The sequence below is a fragment of the Sciurus carolinensis genome, chromosome 18, assembly GCF_902686445.1.
Source record: "Sciurus carolinensis chromosome 18, mSciCar1.2, whole genome shotgun sequence".
NCBI classification, from domain to species: domain Eukaryota; kingdom Metazoa; phylum Chordata; class Mammalia; order Rodentia; family Sciuridae; genus Sciurus; species Sciurus carolinensis.
In genome coordinates this window covers 6,111,775-6,131,234 of record NC_062230.1, presented here as the reverse complement: position 1 = coordinate 6,131,234, position 19,460 = coordinate 6,111,775, and the positions used below count along the sequence as shown (strand labels likewise).

At 45.1% G+C, this 19,460-nt stretch overlaps 1 protein-coding gene across 2 annotated transcripts in view; it reads left to right on the top strand.

The window, feature by feature from the left end:
* The first annotated feature begins 16 nt into the window (after positions 1-16).
* Styxl1 (serine/threonine/tyrosine interacting like 1) overlaps positions 17-19,460 on the top strand; it is a 49,002-nt gene continuing 29,558 nt past the window's right edge. For both annotated transcript variants that reach the window (XM_047533750.1, XM_047533749.1), the window contains exons 1-2: positions 17-168; positions 10,840-10,943. In XM_047533750.1, coding sequence (XP_047389706.1) covers positions 10,841-10,943 — 103 coding nt within the window. In that variant the 5' untranslated portion in view covers positions 17-168; position 10,840. The remainder of the gene's footprint in view (positions 169-10,839; positions 10,944-19,460) is intronic.

The following is a 19,460-nucleotide window of genomic DNA, read 5'->3' as shown; positions in this document are numbered from 1 at the left end:
AACCGAGGGACGCTCCTGGCAACTGTGGTGTTTGGTGGCGTCCCGCTGCGAGTCGGGGTCGCCTTGGCCAGTGGGGACCCGCGGTTGGAGTGGGAGGGAGAGTCCACTCCCGAGAGGTGGAAGAGGACGGGCTCGGGCTGGAAGCGCCTTAGAGGAGCCATTTTCCAGGTGGGGCTCCAGACCGAGACCCTGACAGCGAGCCTGGGCGCGGTGGCGCAGCTGGTCAGGCGGAGTGTGTCCTGGGCCCGAGTCCCCGAGCTCAGCCGAATCCACCCCTCCTGTTCCTGGAGCCAGGCGGGAGGGGGCTCTGAGCGACCCAGAGCGGGGAGGGAGGGGAGACCGAGTGGGCATCAGTTCACCTCGGTGCACCTGCCCTCAGATTTCCCAGGTCTTACGTTACCATTTACAAAACGGACTCTGCTGCGAACGATAGCGAACATTAGCACAGGCGGCACCGGCACCCTGCGCCGTTCGAGGAGCTCTGCAGGACCACAGTCCTGTTGCGGAGGAAATGGACATAATAACTAGCACAGTCATCCAACCCCTACCTCTCACCTCCCGGCCCGCAATGCTGTGAACACAGTCCCGCCGTCTCTTCTTTACAATTAAGATACCTGAGCTTATGTAGATTTGCTGTTTGCCCAAACAAAACAGAGCTAGGGTTCCTACTCACAGGAATTTATTTTAAAATTGTAAGATTCATCCCCTTACACACACACACACACACACACACATATATATACACACATTTTTATTTTCTGGGCATGCAGAGATGTCTTGGACATGTCAAAAAGTGCAGAGTCAAGCAGGGCAGATAGATGTGCCTCAGACTGCTGCCTTGATAGGGAAATGTTAACGAACTAATGACAGTCTGCCTGGGGGCGGTGGTTGGGGAAGCAGACACGGAAATAATAACACAAGTGCTAAAGAACATAGCAACACGAAGGAGTTCATGATAGCTGCCTTAGTCTTTGCTCCTCTGTTTGGTGAACAATCAAGATGTGTGGACTTGGTATTGGAGTTGGGTATTTGCTTGAGAACAAGATTAATATGTTTCCTCCTTCAAGGGGTTCAGTTCAGTGGAAGAGATGGGTCAATCACACGCAGCAATATGGGCAACGATAGAATTTATGCGGTGCTGTGGGACACAGAAGGTGCACTAACCCAGAATTGGGGTGGGGCTGTATAAGAGGACCTTCCAGAAGATGAGCCATCTAAACAGGCCCTCCAGAAGAGAAGGCAGTACCCAATTGGGAACATTCACCTCCAGAGAAGGGAGAGGGCCCTTGCTTGGGAATCAGTTCTCAAAGGAGGGCTGTAGGAGCTGGGCTTTTAACTGTGGGAAGTGGATAGACAAGGAGGGAAAAAAGAGCCCAGTGGAAAAATGAAGAAGGAAAGCATGATCCTATGTTCAGGGGGCAGACTGTTAGAGTGGAGACTTTAGAGCACGCAGTGTCCTTGATCTTACACTTGTGTTCTTGTAATTACTCTGTCTTGCCACCAGAAATGAGATCACCTCGGGGTCAGGAACTGTCTTTCGACTGTCTTTATTGAGCCAGCTGTGTGGTGGCACAGGGCTGTAATCCCAGCTACTTGAAACTGAGGCAGAAGGATCACAAATTTGAGGCCAGTTTTGGCAACTTAGACCCTATCTCAAAGAATAAAGAGATCTGGGGATGTAGCTCAGGTTGAGCACTGCCAAGTTAAATTCCCAGTACTACAACAACAAAACAACAAAACCCCCCTAAATCATTTCTCATTGTCTAACACATGACTGGTCTGAGAGGGCCTCAGTGAACTTTGGGAGTATTGAATTGTTTTTAGATGTGAGTGGAAAAAAACATTGTTCAGGGCATCTGAATATTAGCTGGGAAGTTTGTGTCTTATTCCTTGGGAAGCAAGGCTATCAAAAGCTTTTATGAGGCCATGAGAACTGTGGATGAGATTAGACTGCCCTCACATGCTAAGAATTCCAATGGGGAAAAAAACGGAGGGAAGGAAGATCGTTTAGGAGACTATCCTATGAGATGGTAAAGATATGAATGACGGCAGTGGCCACAGAAATGGAGAGAGTGGGGCTGCTGGGAGAGAAGTCTCCAGGGCAGAGTGGATAAGAGTTTGTTCATCTAGATCCGGAATGAAAGGAATATGGAGAATCTGACTGAGAAGTATGTATGTTAGAGGGAAGTCGGGGGTTGCATGGAAGGAACACTGGTTGGAGAAAGAATTTGATTATAGGTGAGCTGAACTGGGAGTGATGGCAAGTTGTCCATATAGAATTATCCCTGGGTGGCACACACTTGTAGTCCCAGCACTTGGGAAGCTGAGGTAGGATCAGTTGAGTCCCTGAGTCCAAGATTAGCCTGGTCATCTTTTAAGAAAAAAAAAAAAATTGAACAAATGGGGAATTGCTTCACGAGAAAGTAGGAGTTGAAACTCGAGTGAGGCCAGAGTGAAGTCATCCCTGTAGAGTTGAGGCCATGAAGGAGAAATGGAAATCGGATTCTCAGGCTCACTCCCACTTCTGGGCTCAGTGTCCTCTGCATCATGTCATGTCAGCATCTCCAGGAAGCCAAAACTTGCTACTCCCAAGTCCTCGACCTGGGCCATCCAAGACAACTGTTGAGAAACCCTCCAGTTCAGCTCCAGTCTGCCTCACTCTAAAACCCAAGATTACTCAGTCTTTGCCCCTGCCGTAGTAACTGCTGACTTGATGGCAGACACTGTTCTTGGTGCTTTGCATTTGTAACTGACGTTGAATGAGCTGAATCATCTGCAGTCAAGAAGCAGAATGTGTGTGTTTTGTCTTCATCTCCACTCTTTAAATCTTTGGTTGCATTGCATCTCGCTACCAGGACAGACTTATTTCAATAGCTTAATGTTCCATTCACAATAATCAAAACCCTGTGCTTAATTCAAAATTAAACTTGTTCCTTCCCTTCTTGAGCTTTCTATAGGCTTCTGCATTTGGGAAGGAGGGGTTCTCGTCTTCTCTTTCTTTCTTCCTCACTCCTCCACCCCACCCCAGGCATACATGGCTTCTGACACAACTGGTGTTGGTGGAGTGGTGTTGTAAGTGGAGATGGAGCAAGAGAAGTCCTTTGTCATCTGGCATTTGTTCTTCTGAGCTTTATGGGAGTTGGGCCTGCCTCCCCTGCAGCACTTTTGTGGATCTTTCTTAACTTCCAGTTCCCTGACGCAGGTGGTCATGTCTCAATCTTGTTGTTTTTAATACCTTTCTCCCTCAGTCCTTGGTTTCTGGAATCCTTCACCACTTGATATTGGTCCTTTTGGGTTAAGTCCCTTTAAGATGGCTTCTCATTGGCCCTCTTTCCTGCCTGACTCACATCTGGTATCCAGATCCTTTGCCTCAACAGCTTCTGGGGGTGCAGGCTCCTTCATTTTTGTTTGTTTTTATTTTTGGTCATAGGGATGGAACATAGGGGCGCTTAACCACTGAGCCACATCCCCAGCCCTGTTTTGTATTTTATTTAGAGAGAGTCTCCCTGAGTTGCTTACGGCTTTGCTAAGTTGGTGAAGCTAGCTTTGAAATTTTGATCCTCTTGCTTCAGCCTCCCAAGCTGCTGGGATCACAGGCATGCACCACACCTGACTGCAGGCCACTTCTAATGCAGCTGCTGCTTCTGCTTTGCTGCCAGCTAGGCTGCTTCCAATTCTTCCTGCCCTGAGGCTGGTGTCACTGTCTGTGCCTGTGCAAGCTTTAGTGGGCATGGGCTAAGCTATTCTAGGGCTTTCTTCTGGTTTCACAAATTGTTCCTAGGAAGCCAAAATGTGTAAGACTGGTGAATGAAATCTGAAAAAGATGCAAACAAGGCAAGAACTTTGAGATGCTAGAAGGAAAAAAAGTGGGGAGAGAATTAGGTGGACAGGATGAGATCAGAGGATGCTTGTCTCTGTGACTGGGACAAAGCAGAGAAGGGCACCTTGAAAGCAGCTGGTAAGGGAGGGTGGTTCATACCCAGTGGTTTTATTTCCATGCAACAGCTAGAAAATGAGGCAGGTTGTTCAGTTGGAGACTGAGCAAGGCTGAGGTTTGCACAACAGATGCAGCCCCTGGGGAAATGCTGGGTGTGGGAGAAAAGACCAGAAAGGGATTAGTTAGCTAGTGGCTATGAGGGCCAAGCTGAAGTTCCAAGGTGTGTATGCTGCACGCAAAGTCCTCATGCCATCACCAAGGTCCTGGACATACACAGTCTCGCATCCACACTTCTGCGTATTCACATCCCAGGACACAAACATATGGATCTGTATGGGGAACTCTGTTTTTATTGTTGTTCAGTTCACATTTAGTAAATATACAGGTCTTAAATGTTCAGTTTAGTTTTAACAATTTCAACCCTTGTAATGATCCCCAAAACAATAAAGCATCATCATTATTTCAGAATGTTCCTCACACTCTTTTCCATCAGTCTCCAAGATAACTATTTCCTGATTTCTATTACCATAGATTTATTTTGCCTGTTCATTATATGTAAAAATATACAAATCCATTGGCATCGTTCTCACCCCACCCCAAACGTCCACATGTACTGACTGTTTAGTGGGCTAAGGTCACAGTCATGTACTGTGAGATTTGGGGATTAGGTGCACACACATATTGCCTGTCTTCAACCCTAAGATCATTCCTTTCAGATCTCTAGAGCTGAAATGAAGAGTTAAGAGAGCTAGTCGTCATTCTACCTCATACAGGAGTTCTGTTTATTTTTCTCTGTGTGCTCTAGGATATTGCCAGTTGGGGCCATATTTTAAAACAGAACCATAGGGACTGGGGATATAGCTCATTTGCTAGAGTGCTTGCCTTGCAAGCACAAGGCCCTGGGTTCAAACCCCAGCACCGCAAAAACAAACAAAACACCAAACCAGAACCATATTTAGTTAAATAGCTTTAATGTTCACTCAGAAGATGTCCAGGTGTTTGGCTCTCTAGACTCCATTCTGGCAGGACAGCTAGGAGGTGGTGGACTGGCTACTGCAGAGACAGCAAGGAGCTCCTAGGAGCCAAGAGTCACAGTGGAGACAGATCTGGGTCTGAAGTGGTGGAAGTGAGAGCAGAATCTGGTGAAGGTCAAAGGCCTGTATCTAAGAAGTGGAAAATGGGACCTATGCCCAGTCAAGGAGCAGAGGAGACGCAGGCCCTGGAGAGAGAGTTGGAGGAGGTGAGCCCAGACAGGGTGTTTGGGAGACTATATTACATTTTTTTCATCCCCTTCTTCTGACACAGTAGACCTGGCACCCTCAGAGGACCACTAAGTCACCTCTTGGTGGTATAGTAGATCTAGATTTGGGGAAACGATAGGGATCTGAAGCTCCTGAAAGGGTGGGGATTAGGTGGCTGGGTTTAGACCTCTGGTCCATACCTGTTCCCCTCAGGGTATAGACACTGACGATGGCCAAGGCCTCATCCTGCTCCCCTCTCTTCCTCTCTATGCCAGTGGGACCTGGTGCCCCTGTGAACTGAGATACGGATTTCAGGACCTCTTCTGCAGCCTCTGCAGCCTCTGCAGTTCTGAGGGTGTGTGTCTGTGTGGTACTGGGTTTAAACCCAGGGATGCTTTACCACTGAGCTGCATCCCCAACCCTTTTCAAAATTTTGAGACAGGTGCCTCAGAGTTGCATAGGCTGACCTCAAACTTGCTATCCTCCTGCCTCGGCTTCCAAGTAGCAGAGATTACAGAATTGTGCTATGTACCTGGCTCATCCAGCCATTCTCGTGAGGGTTCAGGCTACATAGTAGGTGTCCAGCCAGGGTGGAGGGAAGCCATGCCAGATCCTTTAAGATCCTGACCCTCGGGTAGCACCCCAGACTCCTCGGCCTATAGACTCCAACAACTCCTGCTTCAGTATTTGGCCCGAGAGCTCTGAATGGTGAGTTCTGCTTACTGGACTTGTAGCCACCAGAGGATCCTAGATGAAGCTGAAAAGGGGGCGGGTGGGAGTAAAGGAACTCCTACTTCCATAGCCCCGCTGTACATCAGGCCCAGTGCTGGCAGTTTGCGTCTGTTCTCAGGGGGATTCCTCCACCTTTCCAGCCTCCTGTGTTACTGCCTCCATTTATAGGAAGGACATTGATGCCAGCACTGGGTATAAGACTTGGTCATTCTGACACAGTCTGAGTTTCCTATGGAGACTCAGGGCACTGTGGGACTGTCTGTGGGCTCTGACTCTTACCTCTGCTGGTCCCTGTCAACTTGAGCCAGGAGCCCAAAGTCACTCTTGTGGTCTGATTTTTCCAGGAACATCAAGTGATGCCTTTTCTCCACCAGAAGCCAACGTCCACCAGTGTGTCCACCTGGACTGTCTGGGGGCTTGGGGTGGCTTGGCAACTGAGCACCAGAACAAGTGCTCAGTGTCCCAGACTTGATGTGAGAAACCTGTGGTCAACTATAACCTCTGACAGTAAGAAATTCAGGCCCTGGACTCTGGGCAGATCCAGGGAGGCAGGGAAGAGCTCCATGGGGCTGGCTCCCTCTTAGTCCCAGTCTCAGGCTCTGGCAACCCCTAAGGAAATGTCCCTTCCCAATTGGCTGTTTTCTTCAAATGTAGATATGTGCTGTCACTGAAGGCAAGCTCGCAACCTAGGCCTGACCAGAAGGGAGCAGTACCTAAGTTCCTAGTTTGAAGGCCAGGTTGGGTTATCACACAGAGGGTGATGAACCTTCCTACTGGAGGATGTCCAAGTGCAGGGACAAAGTTAGTGATGGCACCTTCCATCCTGACAAAGAGTACAAAAGGTGGCTTTGTCTGTCATCCAGAAAGCTGTGTGGATATCCCAGGGCATTGGTTCACGGGAAGATCTGTCTTACTCCCATCAAGCTGGATCCCCAAAAGATGCTCCCTGGCCACCCCCCATACAAGGACAATCACACTAAATGCCCTGGAAGTCTCTTAAGAAGAGCTTTGCTGAAAAAGCCTAGCAGAGCTGGATACAGTGGTGCACATCTGTATCCCAGAGACTTGGGAGGTTGAGACAGGAGGTAGAGGCCAGCCTCAGTAACTTAACAAGACCCTGTCTCAAAATAAAAAATAAGGATTGGGAATGTAACTCAGTGGTAAAAAGCCCCTGGGTTCAATCCCCAGTACCCACCCCCCCAAAAAAGGTTCAGCATTAAAGGGGACATCTTAAACTTGCCATTTTGACTCCACTCCATTAGATAGGTCGCCAGGAAAATGAGACTTGATAGAAGTAATATCAGTGAACCAGTGGCTGTTGAGACTATACTCAGAAAATTCAATTTGATATGATAAAAATTAAGGAACCAAATATTCATTATAAGAGTCACATGGAAAAGATTAGACCTTGGGAAAAATAAGTTTGGTTTATCAAAATTGAAAGTAGAGAAAAACTGGAATTTGTCGAATGTGAAATATGAAAAATCAACTTTTAAACTGGCTAATGGAATCCACTAAGGAAAATACTTTGGGCAAAAAATTGTCCATATTGCTTGAATGTTTTAAGTAAAAGCACGGCATCAGGTTATTCTCTGAGCCCAAATGGTGGATCCAAGAACATCTAAACTGTGGAGTTGGGGAGAGTACTGAAAGCGATAGCAGCACTCATTTCTCAGCCTAGTAATCTGCCCCAATCTCAGCCCACAGGGTTGCTTGTCCTTGCAGAACTGTGCAGTTGGGTTTGGGTCTGCTTTCATACCCCCAGCCTTGCCAGCAGCTGAAGGGCATTTGTTTATTGACCAGAAAGTACACCCTTTGGGAAGGAGAGGCATTTGAAGGAAGAGATGCCCTGGGGCTGGTTTTTTTTTTTTTTTTTTTTTTTTTTGGGGGGTGCTGGGGATCGAACATAGGGCCTTGTGCTTACAAGGCAAGCACTCTATCGACTGAGCTATTTCCCCAGCCCCGGGGCTGGGTTTTATTTGGATGCTCAGAGTCAGTTCCTTGGCTACTCAATGAGGAGATGGATTTTGCAATGGGGGACAAAAAGGGAGAGCTGAGGGTAGTCTCTGAACCATAGGTCAGATGGCTTAGGAGCCAGCTTTTAGATTGGCTAAATGAGGTTGCAGGTCAGGACCCCATCCCCTCTCTCCTGTACTTGCTATCCCCCAAGGTGGCCCAGGGATAGGGCTTTCAGGGACAAAGGACCTGGGACCTGACTGGGGGTAGGAATGAGGAGGTCCTTTGAGGAACCTATATGGAGAAAACATGGTGGCAGGACAAGATGGCCCCATGTATGTCATGATAAGTAGCAATGTATGTATTCCACACATGCTTATTGAGCACTGCTTTGTGACAGGTAGATCCTGGCACTGGGGAAGGTACAGCAGTGGACAAGACGGGCAGGTTTCTGTTCTTATGAACCATACATAAGGGTGGGAGGAGACCGATACAAATGAGCTCTGCAGTTTCAGCGTCTGCAGGTGAAGACGCGGACTCCTGTAGTCGGGAGGATCTTCCTGACTGCCACGTGATGATTAGGTTAGGGAGAAAGCAGAAGCAAGAAGCGCAGCTGGGCAGTAGTGCATCACCAGGAGCAGGATGACCGTCCTTTGGACTAGAATGGTTGCCCTGGAGATGGAGAGGAGCAGGTGGGCTTGGAATCCATTAGGAGGTGGAGCTCAGAGAGGATGAAGTGGGAAGGGAAAGGGGGACTTGGCAGTTGGACTGTACAACAACTCTGAGGATAATGGTGCTGGTTCCTAAAGGCTAAACGGTGAGCAGGTGTTGGAGGCATGGGCAGGTGAGCATTAAGTTCTGTTTGGCCGTGTTACGCTTGTGATGCCGGCAGGTATCTGTGGAGAGGCCGACAGAGGATAAAGTGTGAGTCATTGGTATATAAGAGGTGTTGAAGGGATTGAATGAATCACTGGGGCTCAGTCTTAGATTGGTGGCTCTCGACTAGAGACGATATTGCCCCTTTCTTCTAGGGGACACTTGGCAATGTCTGGGACTTTTTTTTTTTTTTTTTTTTTTTGTAGCGGGGATTGAACCCAGAGGTGTTCAACTACTGAGCCTCATCTCCAGTCCTTTAAAAATATATATTTTTTTAAATTTCAAAACAGGGCCTTGCTAAGTTACTGAGGCTGGCTTTGAACTTTTGATCCTCCTGCCTCAGCCTTCTGAACCACTGGGATTACAGGCCAGAGCCACCATGCCTGGTTGGGGTCTTTTTTGTTATAACCAAAGAGTGTTGCTACTGGCCTCTACCATGTGGAAGCCAGGGATGCACAGACCAGCCTCCCCTCCACAGCAAGTTACCCAGCCCCAGATGTCAAGGGTGCCAATGTTTAGAAACCCTGTCCCAGGATGAGAGTGTAGATGGGGAAGAAAAAAGACTACTCAGCCCAAGGGCATCTTTAGGTGAGAGGCACACCCCAGCCAAGGCTAAAAGAACAGTCTGAGAGGAGGGGGAGAAGCTTGGAAAGCGTGGTGTCCTGGGAGAGGAGTGTGTTTGGGGAAGGAAAAGCACTCAGCTGTTCCATGCTGGATTACTAAAGGCTTAGGCAAGGTCACTGTCACTGACCTTGATGAGACCGGCTTCTGTGGTTTGGGTTAGAAGCTCCAGGGGAGAAGGCTTTGTCAACAGTCGGTGCTTACAGTATTTTCTCCCGGCTCAATTCCTTCCCTGGGTAGTTTCATTAGCCCACATGCGGTGGGCAGGGACTGTTGTGCTCATTTTATAGAAGGGGAAGTGCTCTTATTGCCCCCATTTTACAGAGGTGGTAACAGAGGTGCAGAGTAATTATTCATCAAGGTCAGGCAGCTGGTAGTGGCAGAGCCAGGATTCTGACCTAAGAGTTTGACGTTATTGGAGACGAGGAAGCGAAGGCTGTGAACAGACTTGGTGCTTTTGCAAAGCTCGTTGGAAAGGAGGGCAGAGATGAGAGAGGTAGAGGAGGATGTCTGTGTGCAGATCCGCGTGGAGGCTAAACTTGAGGTTGAGGGGTGAGGGAGCCGAGAACTGAAGTCGCTGAGGAACGCTGCACTGCTTACTCTGACGTGGAGCCTGCTTTGAACCCGGTTGTGTCCAGACTCCACCTCCCTCCGCTGTCCTCCTGGGGCCTTGCTCTGCTTCCCTTTCTAACAAAAGCTTCCCACAAGGAGTTGCTGCAGAGGTCCAACCCTTCCAGAATTAGCTGGGCCCAGGAATCAGTGTCCCAAGAGCAGCCCTGCCCTCAGGCACCAGCAACCCCCTTTGTCCCCTCCACAGTCCTCCAGGCAGTGCTGACTGTCAGACCCTGACACACCCTGAAGGCCTTCTTAGGTTTTCACTTGCTCCCCAGCTGTAGCCTGACCAGGCTCCTCTGAACTTTCTCAGGTACTGCGCTCACTCCTGCTCCTAACATTTTCTTTTTCACCTTCTCTCCCTTCTCCATCTCGCCCTGTGTCCTGCCTCTGTTTAGCAGTCACATCCTTAGACAGCCCATGTCTGGTTCCCAGTTAGGCGAGAAGCCCCTGTGGGAGACTGCTATGGAAATGCAAGTGCGTGCTTATTCTTTCACGGTGTTCCTCCTCCTTGGGCTTAGTTTTTGTGCAGTGTTAGCATTCCATGCTAGATGTAACCTCTGCAAGGGTGAGTCTTGCCCATCTTGGCTGTTCTCCAAGCACGGTCAAGGGTTGGCTGAGTGAACAAATGAACTGAACTGATGGATGGCTGTTACGCAGCCCACTGGTATTATGTGGCTCCATGTTGGGTCCTTGCTTTACTCTCCTCTGCACGTATTCATTTCCAATTTTCGAAGGCTTCCTGATGACTTACATTAAGTTTGAAGGGATGTTAAGAAAGTCGAATTCAGTAACTTACTTTATGGTCATTCTTAAATAAGAAGAGGTATATTAAACTTGTGCATTATTGATTCTTCCCAATAGGATGACTGATTTGGTTTTTTGTGAGCCAACGGAACTTTACAACATCTTGAATCAGGTCTCAAAACTGTCCAGATTAACTGAACCCAACTATCTCTGTTTATTGGGTGAGTACACAAACAACCCACAGAAAACAGCAGACATCTGTGGAGAATGGTATCCTGCAAATGTTATTTTTGATAGATTAATAAGAATTGGGGAGGGAAATGAATCACTTTGAAAACTGTTAGGCTTACTGACTCTGTGATTTGGAAATCATCCTAGATTGGATCTAGAAGTTTCCAGAAGATTTTTCTAGTCCTCTTTTTGTTTTAGTGAAATATTTTAAACGTAACAAACTTAGTAGTACTAAGAAACACCCTTGTGCCCACCACTCATTTAACATAGTAAATAAAACATGGTGGACACAGGTGTACCCCTCTTTAGTACCTCATCCTGACAACATTTATTTCTCTAATGATGACTGCTTCCATATTTTCACAAAATGTGTGGTTTAAATGCTTAAATATACCAAATATTATAATACAATATATAAATATAATTATGCCAGATATTTAAATATACCATTAGGTATAATCATCTGCAACATTTTTGTTTTTTCTTAAAAGTCTATTTTTGAGCCAGGCATGGTGGCATATACTTGTAATCTCAGTGACTCAGGGGGAGGATCGCAAGTTCAAGGCCAGTCTCAGCAACTTAGCCCCAAAGTAACTTGGTGAGACCCTGTCTCAAATTTAAAAAAAAGGCTGAGGATATGGCTCAGTGCTTAAGTGCCCCTGAGTTCAATCCCAAGTACCCTCTGCACCAAAAAGTATGTTTTTGAGTGTTTCTCCCATGTCTGTATGGGAATATGCGGTTAACTAATTCTGCCACTTGGAATTTATATCCATTCCCTGTCAACCGCAATGTGTTGCTTGGGTGGTCTGTATGGGAATATGCGGTTAACTAATTCTGCCATTTGGAATTTATATCCATTCCCTGTCAACCGCAATGTGTTGCTTGGGTGGCCTTCCTATTAAAAGAAGGCTGCAATGGGCAATCTCGTGCATTTCTCTTTGTGTGTGTAGTGGTTTCTTCAGGTGTGTAGATAGAAATGGAATTGCTAAGTTAAATTCAGCTTCACCACATTGTCGAATTGTCCCCCAAAGGGCTTGCATCAATTTACGCTCCCGTCTACAACCTAAGAAACATTGTCCACCCCTCTGCTGCTCCTGGATGAGGATTGAACCCCAGGCACTCTGCCAGTGAGCTGTGTCCCCGGTCTTGTTCATTTATTTTGAAACCATCTTGCTAAGTTTCCCAGGCTGGCCTAAAACTTGTAATCCTTCTGCCTCAGTCTCCCCAGTTGCTGGGATTACAGGTTTTGCCCCCATACCCAGCCAGACTTTAATATTTTTTTGTAATCTGATAGGCATAAAATTGCCTCATTTAAATTTCATTTTCCTAATTGTTAACAAGATTCAGTCGTTTTGTTTATTGACCAGCCTGGCTTTCCCTTCTGTGAAGTACCTATTCACATTTCTCCATTTTTCTATTGGGTCATTTTTTGTTTTTCATCCTGATTTGTGGGAGTTCTTTGTATACTATGGATGCTAATCCCTGTTTACATGTTACAAATATCTTCTCCCTGTCTTTAGTGTTTCTTGGATTTTTTTCTTGTGAAATATAATACAAGTATTATCTTAGAGATTCTGAGTTTGATTTATCATAAAGCAGACACTCATGGAACAGCCACCCACATCGAGGGCTAGGGGATAGGCCCCAGAAGGCCAACGGGACCCTCCCAACTGCTACTCCATTCCCCACCTCCAGAGGTAACCTGCCCAGAATTGCTTGATTTTCTTTGTGATCTCACCCAAGCATAGATCCTTATGGTTGAGTTTCTCCTGGCTTTTGAATTTTATGTGAATATTATCAGATAGCGTTTCTCTCTTGAGTTTGGCTGCTTGCGGTCATCGCCATGTTTGAGATTCCTGTGTTGTGTGGGCCTTGACCCCAGGCCCTTATGCATGCTAGGCAAGCACTCTACCACTGAGCTACACCCCAGCCCCATTTCTGTATTTTGACTTTGGTGAATAGTGTAGCAGTGAACCTGGAAGTACAGGGATCTCTGAAAAATGGATTGAATGACTTTTAGATATGTGCTCAGAGGTGGGATTGCTGGATCATATTGTAGCTCTGCCTCTAAGGCGTCTGGTGAGATCTGTTGTTTTCTGCAATGTCTGTTCCAATCACACCCCCAGCGATGTTCCAACTCCCCTTTCCTTGACAACACTTGGCTTTTGATTAATAACCTCTCTAACAGGTCCAAGTGACATGTCTTTGTGGTTTTGATTTGCGTTTCCCTGATTAGAGATGTTGAGCACTTCTTAGATACTTTTTGGCCATTTGCATGCCATCTTTTGAAAATTGTCTATTTAGGCCCTCAACCCATTTGTTAAATTGAATTGTGTGTGTGTGTGTGTGTGTGTGTGTGTGTGTGTGTGTGTTCCTGTTGCCTTTGTTGCCTGTGCTTTTGGTACCATTACCAAAAAATTATTACCCAGACCAATGTCAAGAACTTTGTTCTAGTAGTTTCTTTGTTTTAGAGTTTCAGGCCTAACACTTAAAAAAATTTTTTTTAGATGTTGATAGGCCTTTATTTTATTCATTTATTTATATGTGGTGCTAAGAATCAAACCCAGTGCCTCACACTTGCTAGGCAAGCGCTCCACCACTGAGCCACATCCCCAGCCTTTTTTTAAAAAAAATTCTTCCTATTTAGAGACAGGGTCTTGTTAAGTTGCTAGGGCCTCTAAATTGCTGAGGTCCTGAGCAACTGGTTTTGAATTTATAATCCTCCTGCCTTAGCCTCCCAAGCCACTGGGATTATAGGCATGGGCCACTGTGCCCAGCTCCCAGTCCTTTTTGTTTTGGAGGCAGGGTCTGGATAAGTTGCCCAGACTAGTCTCAAACTTGTGGTCCTCCTCCCTCAGCCTCCTGAATGGTTGGGATTACAGGTGTTTGCCACCACAGCTGACTCTTTGGATGACTTTTAATCATTGTTCATGATGACTTTTTTTTGCATAGTTTTAAATTTTAGTGTGGTAACATCGATCAATATTTTCCTTTAGGGTTTTCCTGTGTCGATGTTATTTAAGAATTCTTTACAATGGACTGAGAGTGTTGCTCAGTGATAAAAAGCATGCATGAGGTCCTGGGTTCCATCCCCAGTAGCAGCACCACCAGCAAAAAGAACAACAAATTCCTTATAAACCCTGATACTATAAAGCTACTCCTCTATTTTCTTTTCCTTTTGTGGTGTCAGGGAACATACCCAGGCCTTGTGCATGCTAGGCAATTTCTCTACAACTGAGCTACATCCCCTGCCCTCTGTTTTCTTTTGAGAGTTTTGCTTTTCTAACTTAAGACATTGATCCATCTGGAATTTACTTTTTGTTATAGTTTTAGGTGGGAATCTTCTTTTCTATATACACACCCATTTGTGTTGATGCTATTTTCTAATTGATAGTATATAAAAGCATAAATGATTGGGGGGAGCTTAGGTGCTTACAGAAAAACTCATATTAGTTTGTTTTTATTATTATAGTTATACATACTAGCTGTAAAACTGTATCCATGAACATTAAAACTAGTTGTTAGAAAGTTTGCACTTGATTTTTTTTTTTTTTTTTTTTTTTTTTTTTTTTGGTGCTGGGGATTGAACCCAGGGCCTTGTGCTTGTAAGGCAAGCACTCTACCAACTGAGCCAAATCCCCATCCCCTGGACTTGATTCATAACTTGTTTAAGGACATAAATACTTACAGCTTTATCTGCAGTTACCAATGACTGTCAGCACCTACGATTCAACACCATTGGTTTATTCTTGTCCATGCACACAAAACACACAGGATTATTAAACGTGCGTGTGTCACCACAGTCTTCTGCTTCTTTAAATCTTTAACCTCCTAATCAATTCTAGGTTCAAACATCAGACTTCATCCTCAGATTCTTAATACATTTTCCACCCATCCTCCATCAGTGCTTTTCTTGATCTTTGATGTTGTACTGCCAAAATCCAAAACCTGACTCAAAAGAAGCCACCAGACAGAGGGAAATAAGTGGAATATAAAGTGGGTTTTGGTTTTTTGTTTTCTCAGAATAAACAAGTGAGTTTAGAATCATCTAAGATTCCCTCTTGGAAGTATACTTTGTTTTACTAGAATGAATAATTGCTATCAGCAAGAATTGCCAAAGATTCTAAGTTGGAACCTTTCAGATTCTTTAGCAACTGGGCAGAGAACCTACAAAGATGTCTGGAAGTACACACGCTTTTCCATATAAAGTGTGGGTACAAGATCAAGGTAGCTGCGATGCCTTAGAAGCCTCACTTGCAGAAATGGGCTACACTAGCAACAGATTGTAGAGATCCCTTAGTGTGCTTTTAAGAATTTGGCCTGGGGTTGGGGGTGTAGCTGAGTGATACAGCACTTGCCAAGCACACACAAAGCTCTGGGTTTAATCCCTAGCACCCCCCCACCCCAAATCTGGACTACACTTAGATTTTACCAGCCTTTTTCATACAATTCACGGGAAGTTGCAGCTAATATGCCAGTGCTTGTCACTGAACACAGTGGTTTTGTCCCTGAGGAATGTAAACCCATAAGCACAACCAGGAGATGAGAGAATGAGGAAAGGTTTATTACTTGTACAAGTAAGGAGAGCACTGGGAATGCCTAACAAAGCTTGCCTTTATCCCTTTGCTTTTTTTGTGGGAACCTGTGCATGTTAATACTGGAGAGACTGTGCACAGGTCCAGGCACATTCCTGAGCATGCTTAGTTGGAGATCATGCTTCTTCATATACTGCATGCTCAAAGATGGTGCACAAGATGGGCATGGTGGAGCACACCTGTAATCCCAGAAACTCAGGCTGAGGCAGGAGGATTGCAAGTTCAAGACCAGCCTCAGCAATTTAGTGAGTCCTGTCTTAAAATAGAAAAGGGTTGGGCATGTAACTCAGTGGTAGAGCACTTACCTAGTATATGCAAGGCTCTGGCTTCAATCCCTAGCACTTCAAAAACGAAAAAGTTTAATGCAGTACCCTGTAACCCTTGTCCTCATTTCCTTTTCTATAAAACTCCAAAGTCATTATCGGCCTCCAGAAGACAAGGTTAAGGAACGCGGGTCCTCTTGTCTCCCCAGAAAAGCCCTTTCTGCTTTCCGAAAGAACAAAGAGGAGAAAAAGAGTGCCCCCTCCCCAAAAATTTAGCATTAGAAGATACTAGCTTCTGCTCAAGTCAGAAGGGAGACAGCACTGAGGGTCAGGATGGCTTGAGCAAAGGACAAAAATGGACAGTTTTTATGTCACCTACTGGGTGGGCAGGAGCTGCATCCCTTTTTATTTTTTAATATTGTTTTAGTTGTCCATGGACTTTTATGTGGTGCTGAGAATTGAACCCAGTGCCTCACACATGCTAGGTTAGTGCTCTACTACTGAGCCCCAGTCCCAGCCCCAGCCCTGGAGCTGCATCTCTTGATGTCATTGCGGGTAGAGGTGGGACTGGAGTTGTGCTCATGCTGCTCTTCATGCTCCACGTGTGGCGTGTCTCAGGACCACCTCAAGTCTCCACGTGGGGTGAGCATTTCACTATGCTTGAAGGTCAGGGTGACTTAGTGACTATCACACATGCGTTTGCCTCTCGCCACCTGGAGTTGCTCCTTATCTGGTAAGGCCCCTCATATTTCCAGAATGTGGCATACTCTTGTCCTGCCTCAGTGGTTCTGATTTAGTGACCTTGCTCTGTCTGCCTCTGGCCGTTTTGTTGTTTCTGCTGACCAGTTTCAGAAGGTCAGCGGACTTCTCAGCCTCTTGACTCCAGGTACACTATCTCAATCCCATAGCCTTGAAGATGGTTTCACTTTTTAACTCCTAAATTTCTAGTGTGTCTTTTAACCTCTAAAGGCTGAAAGCTAATGTGTTTGTCTTATTATGGGGCACAACTTAAGAACAGACCAATCACCACTGAGAAATCCAAATTTGAGAGTCTTTATTAAGCCAGCCAGCTGACTGTCTCACACAATGCCCCCAAAAATGGCCATTGGGAGAACAACCCCGACCATAGGGTTGTAGGGGTTTTTATACCATAAATCAGTGCATTGATTTTAAGTGTCTATCACTATGATTTAAAATTACAAACTAACATTATGGAATCTGAAATCATTAGCAGAGGGGGAAGTAGGTCAAAATGACCTCACTTAGGTACAAATTAAAGAATGGTTACTAACATCTAGACAATGGCTGTTGACATCACTGTTGACATGGTACAGTGCTTAGGAAAATAGAAGCAAAAAGAACAACTTTTCATTATACAAGAATTGCCATTTCATCATTTGGTATTACCAAACAAGTCATGCTAAGCAACTGTTGACGGGTACAGAGGTGGAGTGTTCCCATGGGAGAAGCATTTCCTACATAACACGGAATCTCAAGGTAAAATGGAGTCTGTTTACTCATTGTCCATATAACCTGGCCTATAACATTTCCATGGAGTTAAATGTGTCAACCCATCACAGTCTCATTCCCTTCTGAGAGGTTTTATTTGCTTTATTATGGGATCCTGTTCTTCATGGGGGTCCCTGACTGTTTTACAACTATTTATGGAAAAAGATTCTTCTGAAATCTGATTTATCACAGTACATTCAGGAAACAGGCGTGCCAGCAGGTGGTGCACAGCTGTAGTGACTCTGGAGGCTGAAACAGGAGGATCCCAAGTTCAAGGCCAGCCGGCAACGTAGTGAGACCCTGTCTCCACCAACTCCCACCCCACCAAAAAAAAAAAAAAAAAAAAAAAAGTTTAAAAGGGCTGACAATGTAACTTAGTAGCAGATCACCCTGGTTTCAGTTCCCAGCCTCCACCCCCAATACAGAAAATAGATGCACCAAAACGGACCCCCCCAAATTACTGAAGATTAATATTTGAGATGAAAATATAGAGGATGATGTTTTATTTATTGCAAGGTCAAAAAAAGAGCTACAAATTTTGCTATACCCATTCACAGAAAATAACTTATGGTAGGTTCTGGTAGACATAAGAAATGAAAATCAGTGTACTGAACCTGCATCTTTCATTTGCTCAAAAACTCATGCACATTAATAGTCTGCAAAAAAAAAAAAATTTTTTTGTAGCAAAGAAAAACTGCCTTTTCATAAACCTAAAACATCCCTCTAAAGAGACCAAAATAAAAATTCAAGGAGCTGGGGATATAGCTCAGTTGGTAGAGTGCTTGCCTTGCAACCACAAGGCCCTGGGTTCAATCCCTAGCAACACCAAAAAAAAAAAAAAAAAAAAAAAAAAGAAGAAGAAAAAAAATTCATATATGTATCTGTCAAGTTTTAACTGTTGGACACACTCTTTCTAGAAAATATTGAACTGCATAGGTTAAACACATGATATGCAACATCTTAGGCAACTCAAGCACTACAATTTTTAAAGATCCCATTAAAATCACCCTTTTATGATGATTATCATACATAAATAAGAGATAGTGGTTCAAACTCAGAAAGTGATACCTGGACTGATTATAGGACTTTTCCTTTAAGTTAAATGTCTCTTCTCATCTATAAAATAATTTTCAAATGCTAAAACTTTAAAGCAGGCAAACTCTTCAAGTAATTTGCTAATAAATATGCCAGTTTTGATAAGTTTTAACAAGGAACTAAAAATTAACATGAAACAGGAATAGAGACACAGGAAGAGCTGGACAAAGCAGTGCTATTTGCTGTGCTGGTCTTTCAGTTAAACACATCAACTAGCAGACCGAGATGTCTCTTGGCTTAGTAGACTAACTTCCTAGAATTTACTAAAATTTATGCAGCAGCAAATCAGCCAGGTGTGGTGGTGCACGCCCATAATCACAGCTACTTGGGAGGCAGAGGTGGAGACAGGAGGATTGCAAGTTTGAGGCCAGTCTGGGCAATTTCTCGAGACCTTGAATTAAAACAAGAAGCTGCTGCAGTGGTGCATGCCTGTGATCCCAGCTACCTGGTAGGCGGAGGCAGGGGGATCACAAGTTCCAGGGTAGCCTCACAATTGAGGGAGACCCTCTGTCAGCATTATAAAGGGCTGGGGGCGAAGCCCAGTGGGAAAGCACCCCTGAGGTCAATCTCCAGTACCTCCCCTTCACCCCTGGCAACCATGCCCTTTCAGAGTTGGATAGCTCCTTTCCACTTAGAGCTAAATAATATTCCATTGCCAGGGTAGATCCCAGCTTATTCATTCACCTACTAAGGAACATTCTAGTAACTTTCAAGTTTGTGCCACCATGAATAAAGCTGCTATAAACGTGTGTGTGACACAAGTTTTCAACCCATTTGGGTAAGTACCAAGGAACAGGATTACTGCTGACAGCATGTTTAATTTTACTAGAAACTGCCAAACTGTCTTACGAAGTGACTGTATCATTTTGCATTCCCAGCAGCAATGAGTGAGAATTCCTGTTGTTCCATATCCTTGCTAGCATTTGGTATTTGTCAGTGTTCTGGATCTGGGCCATTCTAATAGGTGTATAGTGCTCTGATTTCAATTTGCAACTCCCTAATTATGTTTGACGTTGAGCATGTTTTCATATGCTTGTTTGCCACC